Genomic DNA, 19,915 nt, shown 5'->3' with positions numbered 1-19,915 from the left:
AAGTATAAATAGGGATGGCCTTAGTCATTTGTAATGAACCCACTTCAAAGCAATTCAAGCCAATTCAAGAAATTTTGTTTCATAACAAAGTTCTCCTTTTCATAGCTTCCTCTTCTTTAGTTGAATCTTCCGATCTTAGTTAACGATCTTGGGCTAGCAGAAGGTCTCCCCGATTTACTTTTCTTCTGCTATATTTCTCTACACTACCCCTTATCACTTAATAGTGCTTTCACGTAAATTGTTTGTCCGTGCGCAACATATACGTATTTCAATTTAATTCATTAAAATTGCTCAAGACAATATAAAAAAAAAATAAATATTTTTCATCATGCCGAGATGGCACACAACTCAAGAACTCCAGCATGTCTAAAACTATCAATCGAAATGTGTACAACATAATGTCGAAATACCAAAAAACTATGAGTATGGCTTTACTATTATGTTGAGAAATGAATACAGAATTTAGCTCAAACCCCAAAATCAATTCGTGACATGATAATGGACTAAAGTCATCTAAGGAGATCAAATATTTTACATCCAATATATGTGACAACTCAACGTGCATTGTATCAACACAATGCGTCTACTGCTCATGCGTTGAATACGTGTCTGGATGGAGGAGATCAGGGTAGTAAAAGGATATGATCCATAGCTTTGATTGAGTAACAAATACATGGCAGGGCAAGACTCATGTTGAACCAATAAGTATTGTGATAGAATGATAAGTATTTTTTTCATTCTTAATCAGAGGTATTAACTTGAAGTTCTCCTGAATATAGAGTCGCTTTTATAAGGAAATGCTTTACCCTCTATCCTGGTGCTTTTCGGCGCGACTTCAAATTTAGTCATGCTCCAATACAAGTAGCGTAGGATGATTTTTTTTATTTTTTTATTTTTTATATATAAAAAAAAGAGTAGGTTGAATTAGATATTGTGCGCAGGTGTGAGGAATTAATTGCTGATGGTGAGATGTGGGCCTTACCACACGTGTAGCTGAGTTTTTGGACTTGTTGACTTTTGAAGGCTAGTCACACTTTCTTGTCTGTAGGTATGGATTGGGTTTGGGCCCAGTCCGTTGGCCCATTTATTATGGGCTTTGTGTTATTTACACAGTTATTGTGGCAAACCCTACACCGCATGTGCACCCATGATCCATCACTTCCAAGACCCGCAACAATATACAGATCATTTGAGTTTGAGTTTTACATATGAAAAAAATTAAAATACATATATTTTCTCATACGATCAGATTAAATTAATTTACAGTAACATACTTGTTAAGGTATTTTCAACTAATTCTAATCACACTCACTAAAAACAATCATCACTATGGCGCTTTGTTGGCACTGCTTGTAAATAAAATTTTATGGTTAAGGCTGGTAAATATTTTCTATTTCTCATAATGTTCCTGAAACTTCCCAAAATAATGGACCAAGTTTGAACTGTTGAAGGCCCAAGTTGATGCTTTGATGTTGTCATCAAATTCAATAATTTGATAAAATCTAAAAGACACACCGTGCATAGGTGAAATTTTGATTGTGATGGTCAACTAGAATAAGAGCTCTTTAGGTTAGTGATGGTAAATATTTGATAAGCTTTATGTTGAAAATATTTTAAATGCTGAAATTAATTTTATAAACAATTAGTTATGTGTTTGGATAGAAATGCTGAAACTCATAATAAGCAGTTAGTGTTTGGTGAAAAAATTGTTAATAAGTTACTCCCTCCGGATAAAAAAAAGAGTCTACTTAGCCTTTTTTTCTTAGATAAAAAAAAGAGTCCACTTAGCAAATCAAGAAAGAATTAACCTTATTTTTTCATATTTGCCCCTATTAAGTGTTATATGATCAAATCCCAATGCCTATTTAATTAGGGGTAGTTTAATCAAATTACCTATTTTATCTAGGAGTTAGTATTTCTTTAAGGGGTGTGCAAATGACTAAGTGGACTCTTTTTTTTATCCGGAGGGAGTATTGTTTTGCTAGATGGCTAGAATTCCTTAGAATTAGAATTTTTACAAAAAGTATGTAAATTTAGAAGGAGAAAAGACATCATTTGACACAGAACTTGGCTTAGTTTAACTTAGTTTAGCAACTCAACTTAAGTTGTATTTATTCTCCCTTAACAACTTTCAAGTTAATTAAATACCCCCCCCGGCGTGGGCCAGGTTGAGATCTAGGTGTTGTTCGCCACTCGCCTGATGATTGGTCGACGTCATTAAATATTTTTTTAATTATTTTTATTTATTTAATTTTTTTCTTTCTTCTTCATTCTTTCCCTATTTTATTATTTTATTAAACAATAATTAAAAAAAGGAAAAAGATGGACCCATAGCCGCCGTTCTCCTCCTCCTAAACTCCCCACCTCCACACCGCCGCCGCCACCACCCCACCACCATCGCCGCCGCCACCACACCACCACCATAACCACCGCCTCCTTAAATCAAACCAATTTTGTTTCTACTTCTGTCCAAGTCATATGAATAAACTTTGCAACCTCAAGTGTGAAAAACCGACACCATTGGCAAATGGCGATATATCATTCATGTTTAAGTTGATGCTAAACAATTACTCCTATATTTTCTCTACGATTTAACTGGGATGGTCATATAATTAGCTGCAACACTCGAAAGTGTAACTGCAAATGATGAGCCAAGCAATGTTTGCATTACCAATCTTTCCTCAGTTGCCTAATTTTCAATCGACTTCTCGTCGATACAATACTACTTATTGGGAACTCGGAAAGAGAGCTAGACAAAAGAATGAATCAAGAATGGTTGCTTCACCTAGATTGAGGGCAAATTTTCAATCTACTCACTGGGGATCATATCCTAATTTCCATTTCTACACTTGTCAAGTGGCACTACAATCAACAAAAATAATAACGCAAGCAATAGTGGATCCTTCTTCTAGTAGCACTTCTTCTAGATTCACCACCAATTTTTTTTTCTACTTCTCATTCAAATCACCAAATTAAGAAAACCCACAAATTTTGGACTGAAATTCGGATTGATATCAACCCACAAATCTTCAAAATCTCAAATGATTTTTGAAAATTTTCAATGTCGTTTTTCAAATCTGATTCGAAAACCTCAGAACACAAGGGGAGAAAATGGAAGAACCAATAAAGCTTATACTGTTCTTTACTGGAAAAAAGAAAAAAAAAATGCAACGCTGTTGTTGTTAAACTGCCCTTCAAATGGACTTATGCAACAACAATGAAGAAATTGCACGAACTGCCCATCAAGACAAAGAAAGGAGAAAATTTTTTTTTTAAAAAAAAGGAAGAAAGAAGCTGAGGAAGATAGCAGCAACGATTTGGAGGATGGGGAAGAAGGAGAGGGAGGGCGGGGGGTGGGGTTAGAAGAAGAAGAAAGAGAAAAGAAAAAAAAAAGGAAAAAAAAATTTTAAAAAAGTATAATTAAGTATAATAAATTGTCATCCAATTAGAAGAGGACATAATAAATTGTCATCCAATTAGAAGGGTGTTTTTTCCCCTTCCACGCGCTTTTGAGAAAGTTAACACACTTTCTTGCCACGTCACCCGCTAAGGGGGGGGGGGGAGTATTTAATTAACTTGAAAGTTGTTAAGGCGGGTAAATAAATACAACTTAAGTTTAGTTCTTAACCAAGTTTTCGTCTTGGATTAGGGAGTCAAATGATGTCTTTTCTCATTTAGAAGTATTTAAAGACAAGGAGGAATGGCATATACACAGTGATGAGAAAGTTGGGGTTTTTATTGTGAGAAGTTGGGGGTTTTACTGTGAGGAAGGTATTTTGAGAATTAGAAAAATATTAAAGATAAAATAGTAAAAAAAAACTTTGTCAAATTAAAAGTGCTTATTAAGATGAAAAATCATAAATCGAAGATGACAATTTTATGATCTTCGGCTGAGTTTGACTTTAGAAGCACGTCTGTACCAAACGCATAAACTAGCAAGAAAAAAGATTATAAGTCAATTTAACCAATTTATAAGCTTAACAAAACACCGTCGGTGCATGTTTAGCTAACATGCGCCATCCATGGGAAGAGGGCTAGGAATCCATCCGAGAAGGCTCTAATGGCGCAGGAAGCTGGGCAAGCACAACGCGGTAAAGGGAAGGTCAATACAAAGGGGAAAGGAGGGGTGTTACAGTGAATCCTACTACAACATCAACCGGAATAGTGATGGAACTAACACGCCATCAAATTCGAGCAAGACAACTGGCACAAAGAGAAATTTGGTGTCAGGAAATAGAGAACAACTGGAATTAATTCAGATTTGAATAAAATAGCTGATGTAGCGAAGCAAACAGCACCAATTGATAAGGCGCAAAGCAAAAAGGCACAAGAACAATGGAATGAGATGCTCCAAGCCGCAAAGACGTCGACCACTCCCTTATCGAGTGGAGTGAAGCCCTGGGCTGATGAGGTAGAGAATGATGACAATCCGATGCAAGCACCAAAGGCGTCGATATGAGATGATTTTGATATATCAAAAATGTCTAATGCATGGTTTAAACTTGAATATGTTCCCCCTATTACATATGATGAATCGCTTATAGGTGAAATAACTTTGGATGATATCAGCTTGGAAATTGCATATTGGAAGAACTCAGTGGTGTGATATGTTCTGGGTGCACATCCTCCATTTGTTGTCATGGAGGGATATATTCAGAGGTTGTGGGCTAAGCATGAGATCAATAAGATCTCCATGCTTAAGCATGGAATTATTCTGGTTTGGTTTGATAGTGTGGTGGATGGCATCTATCATTTTGACAACAAGCCTTTCATTGTGAAAGGTTGGAGTCCTAACATGGAATTCACTAGAGAGGAATTGCTCACTGTGCCTATTTCAGTTAAATTCCCAGGTCTGGACTTCAAGTATTGGAGTCCAAGGGGACTGAGTAAGATAGGAAGCCTTGTGGGGAGCCATTGATGGTAGACCAATGTACAGAGAATAAGATGGAACTAAGCTATGCCAGACTATTAATTGAGGTTGGGATGAATGTTAGTTTGCCAGAGACTTTTTTATTTCGCAATGAAAAGGAATGCTCATTAGGCAGAGGGTAGAATACGATTAGAAGCCTACCCTTTGCAAGCATTGTAACAAGTATGGTCATTCTGAGGAAACTTGTAGAAAAAAGCAAGGTCCAAAATAACTACCTAGCAAGCAAAATGCAAATCACATTATAGGTGGGTTGAAAGGAAAGCAAGGTGGAAATGGGGTGCTGATGAGGGGTACATATCAAGAGCAACAAAAAATTGCTCCTAGAGGTGCTCAACAAACTACAACACTTGGGGATCCTAAAAAACATGAACCAGGGAATCAGGATCAAGGACAGAGTTCAGAGGAAAATGAAGGAACTAGGATGGGAAGTCCACCAAAGGGTAAAGAAACAGTGCCAACACAAAGCAAGAGTTCTGTGCCAACTACAGAACCTAAGAGGAAGAGCCCAGAGAAGTAGCATACTGGTTTTGGATGGGTCACGCCATTGAACAATACCAGTTCAACTTAGCAGGTTGAAAGGTCAAGATCTTTTCAGGAGTTGGCAAGAGCAGGTATTACTATACTAGTTAGAAAGGAGCCAATACTAAAATGTGAGAGAGCAAACCATTGCCCAAATTGGGAATGGTTAATCTGCTCTATTGGAATGTAAGGGGTATGCATGCCCCAAATAAACAACAGGAGGTTAAACTTCTGTGTAATAATGAGAACTCTAGTTTTATTGGATTGTTGGAGAAAAAGTTAAGAAGAACAAGGTGGATAGTATAACTAGTAAAATGTTTGGCGTTTGGCATGTCTTAACAAACTTGGATTATCATTTAAGTCAATCCTATAAATATCACTGCTCAGTCCATAACTTGTGAAGTAGTCTATATTCCACTTCAATTGGAATTTCTAGTAACAGTTGTGTATGCTTTTAATTCAAAAGAAGAGGGAGGGATCTTTGGGAATCACTGATAGGATTGAGCTCTTGTGTGAAAACCTGGCTTGTCTTGGGTGACTTTAACTCAGTGTTGCATCCAGAGAATATATAGGGGGCAATCCAGTTAGTTGGTCAGAAATTGTGGACTTTCATAATTGCGTGGATACTTGTGGCTTAAGCATCCTAACCAAGGTACCAAGTATACATGGAATGATAAAGGAAGTGACCAGAGAATTTTCTCAAAAATAGATTGGATTTTTATAAACAATGAATGGCTAAACTCTATGCCTACTTGCAATGCTATATTTTTGCCTGAAGGAATTAGTGACATTGTCCTGCTAAGATCACTTTAGCAGCTGATAGGCCAAGGAGGAAGAAATCTTTTCTGTATTGCAACACTTGGGCACAACATTCTCAGTTCCTTGAGGTTGTTAAAACATGTTGGGAGGTTTAGGTAGAGGGGCGTCTCATGCTTCAGGTGGTTAGAAAGTTGAAACTGTTAAAAAAGGGATTGAAACAGCTAAATGGTCAATTCTTCCGAAACATAGAATCAGAGGCAAAGAAAGACAGGGAGGCTCTATTGGAGGCCCAGAAACAACTTCAAAATAGACCACATTGTAGCATTCTACAGCAAGCAGAAAGAGAGAAGTGTTTGTAGTTCAGACAAAGCTCCTTCCTAGCAGAATTATTCCTTCAACAAAAGGCTAAAGCTACATGGATAAAGTTGGGGGATGAAAACTCTAGGTACTTCTACTCAGTTATCAAACATAGGAAACTCAAGCAGTCAGTTACACAACTGAAGGATGACCAAGGGGTATGTCAGAATAATCGTGATACTATTGCAAGCCTGTTTGTCAAGTATTATGAGGAACTTCTTGGGCAAGCAATGACTTCCAGAATTGTTGTTTTTTCCAATTTCATTAAACAGGGACCGGTGCTAACTGAGATACAACAAGCTACTTTGTTGGCTCATTATACTGTTAAGGATATGAAAAATGAAAAATGCAGTTTTTCAAATTGATAGTAACAAGAGCCTTGGGCCTGATGGATACAGTAGTGGATTCTTTAAGGCTGCATGGGGAATTGTAGGGAAGGATGTGTTGATGCTATCCTAAAATTCTTCCATAATGGTAAACTCTCGAAACAATTAAATGCTACTAATATCGCTCTAATTCCTAAAATGGATGAACCTAAATATGCTGTAGTGCCTGCACAGTTTAGACCTAGCTCTTGTTGCAATGTATTGTATAAAACTATCACAAAGATGATTTGTGGTAGATTGAAGGAGACCATTAGGCTACTTGTAGCAGAAAACCAAGCTGCATTTGTACAAGGCAGGTCACTGGTACACAATGTGCTTATATGTCATGATCTATTGAGACACTACAATAGAAAAACATCCCCTAGGTGTTTAATGAAGATAGATTTGCGAAAGGCATATGATATCGTTAGTTGGGATTTCTTACAGAAAGTGCTAATGGGATATAGGTACCCTACTACTTTGTACAACTGATAATGACTTGTATGACTTCACCTTACTTTACTGTAAAGGTGAATGGAGATGGTCATGGTTTCTTTGCTGGCAAGAGGTGGTTGATGCAAGGGGATCTTATGTCCCTGTTACTATTTGTGTTGGTGATGAAGTATTTGTCCATAATACTGAAGACCATGAGTGATTTGCCTGATTTTAAGTTTCATCCTATGTGTAAGCACCAGAAACTAACTCATTCAGTCTTTGCTGATGACCTCATGATATTTTGCAAAGGTAACAAAGGTTCTGTTTTAAGAGTTGTTGAAGCACTAAAACATTTTAGCTCAGCTTCTGGATTGATTGCAAATATGGACAAGTCTAGTAGTTTTATGGCTGGGGTAGATGATGGCACTAGGCAGTCCTTGTTAGAGGTTACTGGCTTTTCCCGAGGTGCATTTCCTATCAAATACCTTGGTCTTTCCCTGTCCCCTAAGAAGTGGAACAAATTGGATTGCAATGTATTAATTGCCAAGATCACTGATAGGATTAGGAATGGGTACTCCAAACAACTTTCTTATGCTGGAAGGTTGCAAATTATTAATGTTGTATTATTGTCTATCCATAATTTCTGGGTACAGTGTTCATCTTGCCCAAAAGTGTTTTGAAGAAGGTGGATAAGAGATGCAAAAAGTACTTGTGAGGTGTTGATGAGGAGAAAAGGAAAGTCAATCTTGTATCTTGGGAGTCTGTTTGTTTACCTAAGTGCAATGGTGGCCTGAGTATCATAGGATGTAGGAATTGGAACTTAGCATTTGTGGGAAAATTCTTATGGCAACTTGTGGTGGATAGATATTTCCTTTGGTTGAAGTGGGTCTATGGTATATATATGAAAACTGATTTAACCACATGGCATCATAAGCCTCCACAAGACTATAGCTGGCATTGGAAGAAGTTGAACTCTTTGAAGAATGATATGAGATCATGGTATGTACATGGGAGATATAAGCCTAATTCCAGGTGGAAACTATTCTATTACAAATAGCTACTTGGCTATTCTTTGAGAGCAAAAAAAAGATGTATATTGCTGCATTACTCTGGAACACTGTTGCTCAACCTAAGCATAGATTTATTGCTTGGTTGACTGTTGGAGAAAGATTGCTCACTAAAGACAGGTTGCTTAGGATGCATATTCATGTGAAATATTTGCATTGTTGCCTCTGTGATTTTGGAAGTGTGGAGAATGCCCAACACCTATTCAAGGAATGTGGATGGTTTAAAGAAGCAAGGGAAGCATTGTTGCAATGGCTTGGCATTCAATTGCAGCCTGGTAATGTGAAATCTGTGTTGGAAAGCATAAGAAACAAGCACTTCTTCCAGTGCAGAAGAATATTGTTGTTGTTGTCTGGGAAGCCTTGATATATCATACATAGAGAACTCGGAATTGGAAGCTGTTTAAAGGGATAATTGTATATATTGAGAGAGTAGTTACTCAAATTAAGAAGGATCTAGCTGATACATTAACACTACCTATAGAAAACTTCATAGATGTAGAGGAATTTTGCAAAGGATACATGTGTAACTAGTCTTATGCTGGAGGCTCATACTCAGTAACTCAGTTGGGTGCTCATTAGGATGTAATTCTGCTTTTTGGTTGTTATGGTAATCTTTTACATGGTTTACTGAAAAAAAAAAAAAAACCCTCTAAGAATTAGGCTAGATTTTGTTTACTCTTCCCGTGGAAAAAGAAAAAGGCAAAAAGATTTTTTGATATGTAGGCTTAATACATGTGCCATACAAAATTATCCTTATTATTAAAAATTAAATGAGTAATAAGAGTTTCATGTCCTTGCTTTTTGGTTGTTATGGTAATCTTTTACATGGTTTACTGAAAAAAAAAAAAAAACCCTCTAAGAATTAGGCTAGATTTTGTTTACTCTTCCCGTGGAAAAAGAAAAAGGCAAAAAGATTTTTTGATATGTAGGCTTAATACATGTGCCATACAAAATTATCCTTATTATTAAAAATTAAATGAGTAATAAGAGTTTCATGTCCTTTCATATTCTTTTCTCCTTATAATTGATTTAAAATTTATATGAACTAGATCGCAACAACTCATACCTTTCATGTTAAAATGATATGATAAAATTATTTTTCAAAAAATATGATGATCCCTTTAAGATAGACTGAAAAAATAAAACGGAGTGGCTGTTTACTTCCTAATTTTCACTCAAGCGCAGTGAAGAAAGTAAGGATAAGCTTGATTTTGAAACGACAGAGCTAAGGCTAGGCTTCGAGTCTGTCTTTTGTACAATTCTATAATAGATCAACTCTTTACAAAATACATGAAGCAAAATTATCTATCTTATGTATTAAATAATATCAAAAGGATTAAATCTTATTTGCAGGAAGACCAAAAAAAGTATTGTAAAAAACCATTATTTCCAGTTCCTTAAACTTATTCATTACCTCAAAAGCATAAACGCAAGAAAGGTTCTGCCTACTCCAGATGCAGGCCAATCGACAGAACTCTATTTTGCTTCTGATGCAGCCATTCAAGTTTTAGCTCAGATGAAATAGTGCACTGCTGAGTTTCACTCTTACCGCAGGTGACAAGTAGCGGTTTCACCTTAATTCGTCAATCGACTTGATCACCATATCCGCATTTTTCTTGGACTTCATAATTAGCTCAGCATTGGGCCTGTCATTGTAATCTATCTGCGGAAAGAATTCAGCAACGAACAACCAAAAAATTGTTTAATACCCAAAGAAGATGATATCTTAAAAGGGGTTAACAGTGAACCGTTTATTTTGCTTCTCTCTTTTTTCAAAAAAAGGGAAGTATTATCGGTGAGGCAACACTTACCCTCCATTTAGCAACATCAGGGGGCTTCCCTACAACACAGCAAAAAGCCCCAGTTAGTCTATATTACCCAGTTTTTTACACTTTTTCTAGTAAAAAGTATTGAAACAATAGTTGCAATATGTACCTGTAGATATATGTCTCTTTAGGACACGTTGCATTGCTTTCTCAATATCAACATCGACAAACCTAAAAGTAAATAAATACATATAAGACAAGGGCCTTACCGCATCAAGAACAACTAAAGCTTTGTTCTCATATAATGCTGCCAAGCAGCCAGCTTTTACGTGTCAACAGTCAACAGATCCTGTTACCAGCAGGCTGTGGTAACCTCTATCTAACAAACTCAGGCTACCATATCTACAGTATATGAAAATAAAACAGGCATGTTCTAGTTTAGCAACATGCCATTTTCCAACAAGTCAGGGATCTTAATATTGCTTGCTTTTTCTCACATGGTACAAATGACTTTAGCACAGTTTTTCCTCCTTGAAGACAGGATAGGCATCACAATAGGCACTAAGTCAGGCATAATATTGATTTTCTTTTAAACATCCAGTATCAGGTACCACTAGCCCGACTAACCTGGATTCGCGCCGTGTAGGGCCCATTAAAATGAGAGTTGCTCCCTACCAGAAGTTTCTCCATTCCCAGGGCCCGAACCCAAGACCTTTGGTTAAGGGGGAAAGGATCTCATTCCACTATGTCCCTTGGTGGTATCTTAATATTGATTCGCAGATCACTTCCATCAATTAATAGAAGTCACAACAATCAGCAATAGCGAAGACTATGCACACACTCAATCACATCTTTCATGCTAGATTGATGTAAACTCAAACTTTACTTGCAGGAAAACCCAAGTTATCCCTCAGCATGAAATTTCAGTTATATTACGGTGATTTAAAGTAAATTCACAGGGATACCTTCCCCGTTGTCAAAAGAAAAACATGGATCAGACAGATCACCTTACCACTTCTCGTCAAAAATAGAGGATACCTCCTTCCAAGCACCATCTCCAAGAAGCAGATAATTACCTTCAACTATCACTATTTTGTGCCTGCACAAAAAAAAAAAAAAAAAAAAAAAAAAAAAAAAAAGGGAGAGGCAACGTTAGCAACAGGCAAAAGAACTTCACCATTTGTCTATTCCTTTTGCATCTTTAGAAAACTTATTTAATTATCCAATCAAATTATCGAAATAACAGCAGACACTTATGAGAGAGCTATAAATAATTTAGTTATCCATTGCCCACACGCAGGAAAAAACTATAACAGAAGTAGCACGATCCTAGTGAGAACGCTGGTTGAGCTAACACTTCCAAAGACAACACGCACCAGTGGGCCTGCATATCTAAAACATTACCCAGCTTCCTCAGTTTCATAACATATTCTTCACTTCACTTCTAACCATTACATAGAGCATCAAATAAATTCAACGAAACGAACTGATGAAACTTACCTTCTTTGCTTATTCATCCATTCATTAATTTCCCCTTGAAATAGCGAATTGACACACACGACTGAGACACATATAGAATTTAAAAGGGTGCAACCACAGACAGAAAATAGTTCTGAACTAGATATAAACTTACTGAAGGTTCACAAAGATATCATCTTCTACTGGATCTCCTACACCATGGTCAAAAGACGGACAGTATACTGATCCCTAAGAGAAGAAAGAATACCAGATCTTAGAATATTCACTACATGGATAGAGCAAGGTGGCGGCAAGTAGAATATCAACCTCCTCTCTTGATGAAACATGATGTTACATCAAAGTTCAAGCCCACACGAGATCAACTCAAAAGGCTACTCACCTGATCTTTAAGAGTCTTAAGACATTCCAGCAGTAAATTGGGGTCAAACGTCCATTGGGCTGATTCAACATAAAAAGGTTCCACAGAGAGAAAGAGAAGTTAAACTAGAAACCAATTCTTAAACTACGTACAAATTTATTATCTATCGGCTGTGAAAAAGAGAACTTACCGCCCCTTCTCGCATGTGCTTCCTCTGGATCCTATGAAACAGGACGACCAGTTAGATTGTTAAACTGTTAGAAAGTTTTAAATTAAAGTCTGCTAAATACATGCTCCAACCACGATATATGTACAAAGTTTCACACTTTCACTTATAATTCTCTAATTCAAAAGAAAAAAAGCTGGAAAAATATTTGTATTTGGCTCCTCTGTTGGTTTTTTAATAATAATCTTTCATCTCTTGTAAAAGTTATTTACATCTTCTCCTCTGTTGTTTTTCATAAAATTCTTTCATCTCCTTTCCATTTCGCTTTATTATTATTATTTTTATTTTTTTTGGGAGGAGAGGAAGGGAGGGGGCGCTTGTAAGGATGAAGTCATGATTAACTCAGCATTTGTCTATATTAATCAAAACCAGCTAACAACGCACATCAAACAACTTAAGGCTTTGTCCAAATGTTTTGGTCAAAAACCAAAGAAATTACAGTCAAATGAAGCAACATGAATAATCAAAAGCCATTAGGAAATCCTACCTCCATTGCATCAAGCTGATGACGATAAAGATGGAATCCATCCATTGGAAGAACAATAGCAACTTCTGGAGGCTCAACTTGATCATCAAAGGAACGAGACTTTTGGGGCCATAACTTATTGACTCTCTTAGCTACCTCAGATGCAACAGTGCTCTTTCCAGCACCAGGAGGGCCAGCAAGACCAACAATATGCCTGCATAATTAGGCAACTTATTCTCCTTAAAGCACCTCATGGGGTCAGCCAACATATCAATTTAATTGCGTGTTTATTGATAATAATAGCAGTTTGTAGTTATAAAAGCATGTAAAACAAGCAATAGGAAGAGATCAGAGATGATAAAAGTAAACAATAATACAAAAACAAAGAAAAAGATAGTCTCTATACAGAAAAGGAAAAATATGCATGTTTGAGTCGATGAGTAGATGTTTATATCCATAAACATCATAGTCACTAAATTAAGATACATAATTTTACTCAGCTAAATGAGTCAATATGCATGTTATTTTATATGGACTCAGAGATGTGTTTCATATTATTGGTATTGGCTCAACTTCTAATTTAGAAACTTAAACACGCACATTTTGGTTATTGAAGCTGACTCATCTACTGATTTAGTGACTATGATGTTTATGTATACTAACTCTCTATTATTAACATATTTACACGATGATCGAGACATATCTGAAGATTGGTTGCAATGTTAAGCTAGTTGCAGTTTGTTCCATTTGTCATCAGTTGATACACCTTCTATTTGTTTCAAGTTGGTAAAATTCAAGGTCCTTTGTGGAGTAAGAATTTGATTCAGTTGGTTTATCAAACCACAAAAAGAAGGCATCTGTATGCATAACTTGTACTCAATTATAGTTCTTCTGGAGGTGAAATAAGAAAGCATGGAGGTCGAGGATTAGGGTACAGGGTAATAAATTTTAGTTCTTTTGCTGTCAGTGCTTTACTTTCTACAGTATTTTCACAATAGCTAAAGTCTCGTATTTTTCAAACCTATTCTTGAAATCACTTTTCTTGAGCCGAGGGTCTATCGGAAACAGTCTCTCTACCTCTCACAAGGTAGGGGTACAACCTGCGTATACTCCACCCTCCCCAGACCCCACTTATGGGATCACACTGGTTATGTTGTTGCTTCTAGGGGGTATATCTTCTTCTTCGTTTTTTTTCCGTCTGGGAGTGCAGGGTCTGTAATCTCATTTTTCTTTTTCTCTACGGCACAGATCATATTGTTCCTCTACATTAATATACATCTGATTCACATAACAAACCAAATGGTTGTGGAAAATCAGAAATAGCAAAATCACAAAGGAATCATCTCTTCTTACCATTTTCCCTTTTCCACATTCCAGTCAGTAAGGCCTTAAAGTTAGGAAGTGCATCTATTTCAAGATAAACCATGGTTATCTTGAAAAGTTACAGGTAAATGGCAACCAAAATTTCTGCTTTGAGATGCAAATAAGCATCTAATAGATTTGCAAAATGATAGCTTACTTGAAATTAGGGCTTGATGCTGCTGCAGCAGTTGGAACAAGGTGTTCAGCCAAAGCATCATATATATCATCCATGCACCTACAAGGTAAACAAATATGAAATAAACCATATAAATGCAGAGTAATCCTAAAAAAATTGAAGTTGTATAAGGTGGACGAAGCTCAACTTTACCCATCCCAAGAACAGATTTTTCTCATGCCAAGAGAGACATGCAACTGCTCAGGCTTTATTTTTTAGCATACACGCAGGAAATCCATTAATAGCTTATGAAATAGCCATATGGAGAAAAAGAGGTATCTATAACCAATAGAGAGCAAAAATGAAGTATTCAGTCAAGATTGATTTTATCGTTCCAGTCAGACACTGATTTGTTTTCAGAGTTGGGCTTTCTTTTTTAAGTAATAAGTAGTCTCATTCATAAGCTAGAAAAAGTAGCACAGATAAGGGGCAACTAAGGAAGAAATCATCACAGATAAGGGGCAACTAAGGAAGAAATCATACTGAGAAGAGTATTAGGCATGCCCAAGCCAAGAGAAACAAAAATACAACAAACAATAAACAATCAACTAATATTAAGAGTCAATGACAAATGGATGTGGCCTGATCTTCAGATGTAGTCCCTGTATTATACAAGGAAAATCTTATAAACAGGTAGAGCTCATATCAATCTATACCATAAATTTTTATTTTTATTTTTACAATAATCTATACCATCAATTTTCAATCCTAGTTTTCCTCCTCTATCACTCCAGATGCTCTTTTGTCCTCTTCAAGTCTCTATTAACTTTCCTGCATTAACATTCCAGCATGAAACCATTGTACAAGCAATATAAACTCCCATGATCTAGCTCGATCAATCTACACAAAAACAACAAAGGAGTCCACAAGCTTGGCGGTTGCTTGCATTCCCATATTAGTAACTGGTATTTCATCTCCAGGGAACCTGAAGCATTCCAATTGCTTGTCCTACTTTGCAAGCATTAAATAATTTCTGTGATCCACCATAAGTTCGCTAGAGTGATCTTGTCCTATATCTAAGGAAGTCCTACATTTCCAATTGCCGCGGGCCTGTTCAGATTTGAATGAATGAATGAATACTAGACCTGCCAAAAACATGAAGTAATGCAGCATCGCCACCATTGTGCTGATCAAATATTGAACAGGGATGAGTCCCATAACATTGGGAAGTTCTTTCCGCACATATGCCTCAGGAACAATGCCAGCAAAGCATAGTTCGTATAGAATTGAAGAGGACAAAAATGACTTAGAATTCTAGAAAGAGAGAGGATCTAATTTTTCATTTATTTAAAATTTAAATAAAGGTCTTCATATGAATTACATTGAGAATCCTAGTCCATATAATCAGACAGTTAGTTATGAAGAGGTCCCCACAAATGCTGCTCGTGCTAATAATTTGATTTGCAGTCTTGCTCTTGCACAACCAGGAGTGCGGTCCAGAGAAGTGCAAACGGCCCTATCAAATTCAGAAGTAAATAGATACAATGACATGTCTTTGAAACTGAGTAAAGAAATGAGGCCAGGTCCTATCTTCAGTTCTTCACCCATTTAATGAAAAAATAAATGCTACAAATTGATGTATATGGAGCCACAAAGTCATTAAAAGCAACCAGGATTTTTGCAGTGTCTATTCATAGAACAAGCTATTCAAATTTCGACCTTCTTTCAATTAGCTTCAACCACCAGAAACAAAAGAAAGCAGGCTATGAGATGACTCATAGCTGAATTGGTCAGCTCTCTTACTAGGAGGTCTCTTTTGGTTGCTTATAGGCAGTGTCGCAGAAGAATATGTATCTATCAGTAGTACAAAAATGACTTTTAAAGAAAATAGTAATAAAAACTAAAGAAAAGCACTTGCTCACAATGCTCTTATTAGTTGACTCGTAGTTTACGAGATGAAATCTTGCAAGCAGTATGATCCTACTACGACAGTATTGTAGGTTGATATAGATAATAGGAGCAACAGGAGACTGAAAAGATAATAAATCTCAACAAGCAAATCCACGGCAGAAACAAAAGAAGGCATTAGGGTATGGCAGAACAGAAATAGTTCTCAAAATGTAAAGCACAAAATATTTGTTATGTGGTCTTGGATAGCCAGCATACCCAGCTTCTATGACAGGAATATCTCTCTCTCGGCTACACGACACCTGAAAAAGAGATATGAATTACATTAGCCAACTGCACTTTTTAATGACTTAAAAATGAGAAATTTTCATATATCTAGACAAATATACAGGCCTAATCACATGAAAACAAAGATGTCTTTATACGCATCTTGTCGATTTTATACAAGTCAAGCTAACAATAGAAGCTGAACCTGCAAGAGACTCCACTTCCGAGTATGAAACCCAGCTTGACAGAGTAAAGTTCCAGTGCCATTCTTCGTGGATGAAGGGGATGCATAACACTTAATCAATGCAGGAAAGTTTTCTCTTTTGCTCAGCAATGTCTCTGCAAAGCCCAACTTATTGTTGTAAGCTATGATTTTTGAAGAATAAGTAATATAATGTTCAAACTCTTTCTATTTGACCTTCCGCAAAGTATCACACTACTAGAAATTGAGGTTTTTCCCACTGACACTCAGTGGTAGATTTGTGTTATAAAACATGATTTTCCCACCTCATTCCCACCGAACCAGCTCAATGGGAAAACGCATGGTGGGAAACAGGTTCCCATTGAAACGCTTAGAAACTTCCTAATTTTTCCTTGTGAAAACACTACTATTTAGGTTTTTTCCACCGACATTCAGTGGGAATAGCCACTAAACATTTTTCAGTGGTAAATTTCAGTGGGAAAATAGTGATTTTTTAGTAGTGTCACCAATCCAAACCTCAGTTAAAAGAAGACGGTTGCAGTAGATTGACGACAGCCAGGGGTGGAGCTACAGTGGCTGAAGGTTCAGTCGAACGCAAGGAAATAATACCACGTATATATAAGTCAAGTATTACTTTTTATACATAAAAATAGTCTAACTATGACTAGCCTCAAAATTCAGAGCCTGAATAAGATAGAATGGATTCAGAGGATTCATATAGACTACCCTAGGTAAATTGGGATTGAGGTGTAATTGATTGGGCGATTACATATGTCAACTAAGCATTGTAAGTAAATTGCTCCCGATTGTTCAATCATTTGATAACCAGAGTCATTCTTTGATCACTATGAGTCAGACTCAATAGAATTTGATCAATCCTATTTATCTCTTCCTTCTCCGAGCTCAAGTTAGTGAAATAGAAACTGGGAAGAAGGTATCAGCAACAACTAATTTTATTACGCAGCAGCTCATGATGTTCGTATCGATTCAGTTTAACAATATCAAATAAACTTTTAATTTTCTCAAGTGTAAATTATTAAAACCAAATTATTTTTTTCTTTCAATTACTTATCAGAGTTATGCACTTTGATTGCCAAAAACAACAAATACATTTCCTTAATCGAAAATCCAAATGTTAAATATACAAGAACAGAACAAAACTTAGTCACCAAGCGGAAATTAATTATTAGTAAACGGAATTAAGCTATGATTGTTATTGAATTAATATAAACTAATGAGGGAATTAAATCTAAAAACTACAAAACCTGGAAATGGATATCGGAGTCTGGTGGAAAACGATGAAGCCTCCATTGGAAGAGTTGCAAATTTTCATGACAAAAAGAAACTTTATGTTTTTCGGTTGGTCTATAATGATCCATTAAGTATGTACGTCACCATTTTTAGTCCTTTAAATTTATCAAGAACTACCATTTATGGTGTCCGTTGAGTAATTATTTGACCCAACTAACGTAGATAAAAGCCTTCACTTTTAAGTTCTACTCTCTTCTACTTTTACTTGTCCGGTATATTAAAAATAATAATTTATTTTTATTTGTTCAATTTGAAAAATTAAGAGATAATTTATTATTTCATACCTATTTTACCCTTATTATTAATTATTGAGTTGAAAAATTTTAAAAATTCTTATTGGCTACAAACCTTTTAAAATATATTTTATTGATTTCATTCATTAGTTGCTTAGCAATAATCAGGGGTAATATAGTAAAATTGTCAATCTATTTTTACCTCCTTAATAGACGTGTCAAGTTAATTCATGACAAGTTAAAATGGACGGAGAGAGTAATAAACTTGACGGACTAAAAATGCTCAAATATATTATTTAAATGATGATTTTAGACTTGCTTTTTTAAATATAAAGGACTATTTTTATCATTTTCTGGACGATTTACACATCCAACTTAAACTTATTTTTAGTGTCACAACCTTGGATGTCCTATCACATTTTTTTTAACACCCCACAGGGAGTTTAGCAAATCAGAACAATTTATAGGTAATTATTTAACCCTTTACTAATTAATTTAATAAATAAAATAAGTTAAAACGCATCATGTGTAGGATACGCTTATTCAATACCAAAAAAAATTGTCTTAATGTCTTTTCCATTTGATTCTTTCAAATTCAAACGATCGGATCCACATATCCTCTCATATCCGTGAGAAAATAAGTGGTCTTTTACTTTTCTTTTCTTTTTTTGTATTCGTACATAAATAAAATATATTATCCTAAAAGCATTTGTATTAATCTTAGACAAATACTATGGCAGTTTTTTTTTTTTTTTTCCTATTTGGTAGAAGAAGAAAAAGAAGCTATAGGGGTTTCAAGATTTCAACTAAGGAAAGCCTTTGGATTTTCTCTGAAAATCAAAGTAAGCTTTGGCTTCTGCTTAATTTGGGCATAATCTAACATCTTTAGTTCTCTTCTTCTACTCATCTCTCTCCAAAACTCTATTTTATTTCAACTACTTAAGTAGATTTTTTGTAACACTCTAGCTTAGAAGGAAAGTCTCATATCGCAAAACACAAGAGAGATGCTGGATGTATAGGTAAGCATGTCTTACCTCCTAAAGACTCATTTTAAAGTCGTGCGGACCTAGACCCAAAGCGGACAATATCACTAGCGGGGTGGGCTATTACAGATGGTATCAGAGCCACATAACAATTGTTTACATATATATTATGTGTATAATTGTGTGTGTATATTATGGACTTCCATAGGGAAATTATTTTCCTCAAGGAACTTATTTTAAAATTTTTACCCAATGACACATGAGAAAATTAAAAAATATTTTCTTCCCTATCGAACATACCCTAAAAGTCAAATAATTGAGGTATAATTTATTATTACATATTACAAGCAAAAGTAGCACTGCTGATCCCTTCCATTATACAAAGAAAAGAGTTCCAGACTGAAGCAAAGCTATTCTAAAGGATAAGTAAAAAGGTTTTTTCAGTCGAGCTCGTCGCACGGAGCTTTTCTAGTGCGATTTACCTCTCCTGTGTGATTTGCATTTTGTGGGATATTAAATTAGAGTAGAATTTACCTTGTGCGCACTCGAAGAATAGCAATTGCGGATTCTCTTGTCAAAAAAAATAAAATAGTGCAAGGCAAAGAAATATTTATAACTAAAAATGGGTTATTTTTGTTCCATATTTAAAAGGGAAAAGGGTCAAAAATACCCCTTTACTTTGGAAAAAGGGCTAAAAATATCCTTCGAACTTATTTTGGGTCAAAAATACCCTTCTCATCCTTAAAGTTTTCAAATATACCCCTGTCTTGAAGGAAATTATCCCCCAAATTATCTGAAATCTTTTTT

General features: G+C 35.8%; 2 protein-coding genes across 3 annotated transcripts; one reads left to right on the top strand and one right to left on the bottom strand.

Moving 5' to 3' along the window:
* Positions 1–7,089: 7,089 nt before the first annotated feature.
* LOC132063004 (uncharacterized) lies at positions 7,090–8,045 on the top strand. Its single transcript, XM_059455460.1, has 2 exons — positions 7,090–7,254; positions 7,398–8,045. The coding sequence occupies exons 1-2, from the start codon at positions 7,090–7,092 to the stop codon at positions 8,043–8,045; spliced, it is 813 nt and encodes a 270-aa protein (XP_059311443.1).
* A 1,827-nt stretch (positions 8,046–9,872) lies between these two features.
* Positions 9,873–17,993, bottom strand: LOC132051325 (putative uridine kinase C227.14). 2 transcript variants are annotated; one of them, XM_059442502.1, is made up of 12 exons: positions 17,847–17,993; positions 16,585–16,718; positions 16,371–16,414; positions 14,247–14,324; positions 12,749–12,941; positions 12,226–12,256; positions 12,057–12,115; positions 11,832–11,905; positions 11,211–11,297; positions 10,368–10,429; positions 10,244–10,272; positions 9,873–10,095 (listed from the first exon to the last, which is right to left on the bottom strand). In XM_059442502.1, the coding sequence occupies exons 1-12, from the start codon at positions 17,890–17,892 to the stop codon at positions 10,003–10,005; spliced, it is 930 nt and encodes a 309-aa protein (XP_059298485.1). In that variant the 5' UTR covers positions 17,893–17,993; the 3' UTR covers positions 9,873–10,002. The 2 variants fall into 2 exon arrangements, 1 of the variants encoding a protein (XP_059298485.1); XR_009413707.1 differs by having other exon boundaries at positions 10,048–10,095; positions 11,206–11,297.
* Between the last annotated feature and the right edge of the window lie 1,922 nt (positions 17,994–19,915).

The sequence above is a fragment of the Lycium ferocissimum genome, chromosome 1 (genome assembly GCF_029784015.1).
Source record: "Lycium ferocissimum isolate CSIRO_LF1 chromosome 1, AGI_CSIRO_Lferr_CH_V1, whole genome shotgun sequence".
In the NCBI taxonomy this organism is placed as follows: domain Eukaryota; kingdom Viridiplantae; phylum Streptophyta; class Magnoliopsida; order Solanales; family Solanaceae; genus Lycium; species Lycium ferocissimum.
This window is presented reverse-complemented; position numbering and strand designations above follow the sequence as displayed.

What these genes read in the sequence shown, in the direction of transcription:
- LOC132051325 (XM_059442502.1), bottom strand. Translation starts at nt 17,892, where the DNA reads ATGGAGGCTTCATCGTTTTCCACCAGACTCCGATATCCATTTCCAG. An exon ending in GCATCAAGCCCTAATTTCAA is followed by an intron (nt 12,942 to 14,246) that starts GTAAGCTATCAT and finishes CTAATTATGCAG; the next exon opens with GCATATTGTTGGTCTTGCTG. An exon ending in CTGATGTTGCTAAATGGAGG is followed by an intron (nt 10,096 to 10,243) that starts GTAAGTGTTGCC and finishes TTCTTTCCGCAG; the next exon opens with ATAGATTACAATGACAGGCC.
- LOC132063004 (XM_059455460.1), top strand. Translation starts at nt 7,090, where the DNA reads ATGGATGAACCTAAATATGCTGTAGTGCCTGCACAGTTTAGACCTAGC. An exon ending in TTGTACAAGGCAGGTCACTG is followed by an intron (nt 7,255 to 7,397) that starts GTACACAATGTG and finishes AATGGGATATAG; the next exon opens with GTACCCTACTACTTTGTACA.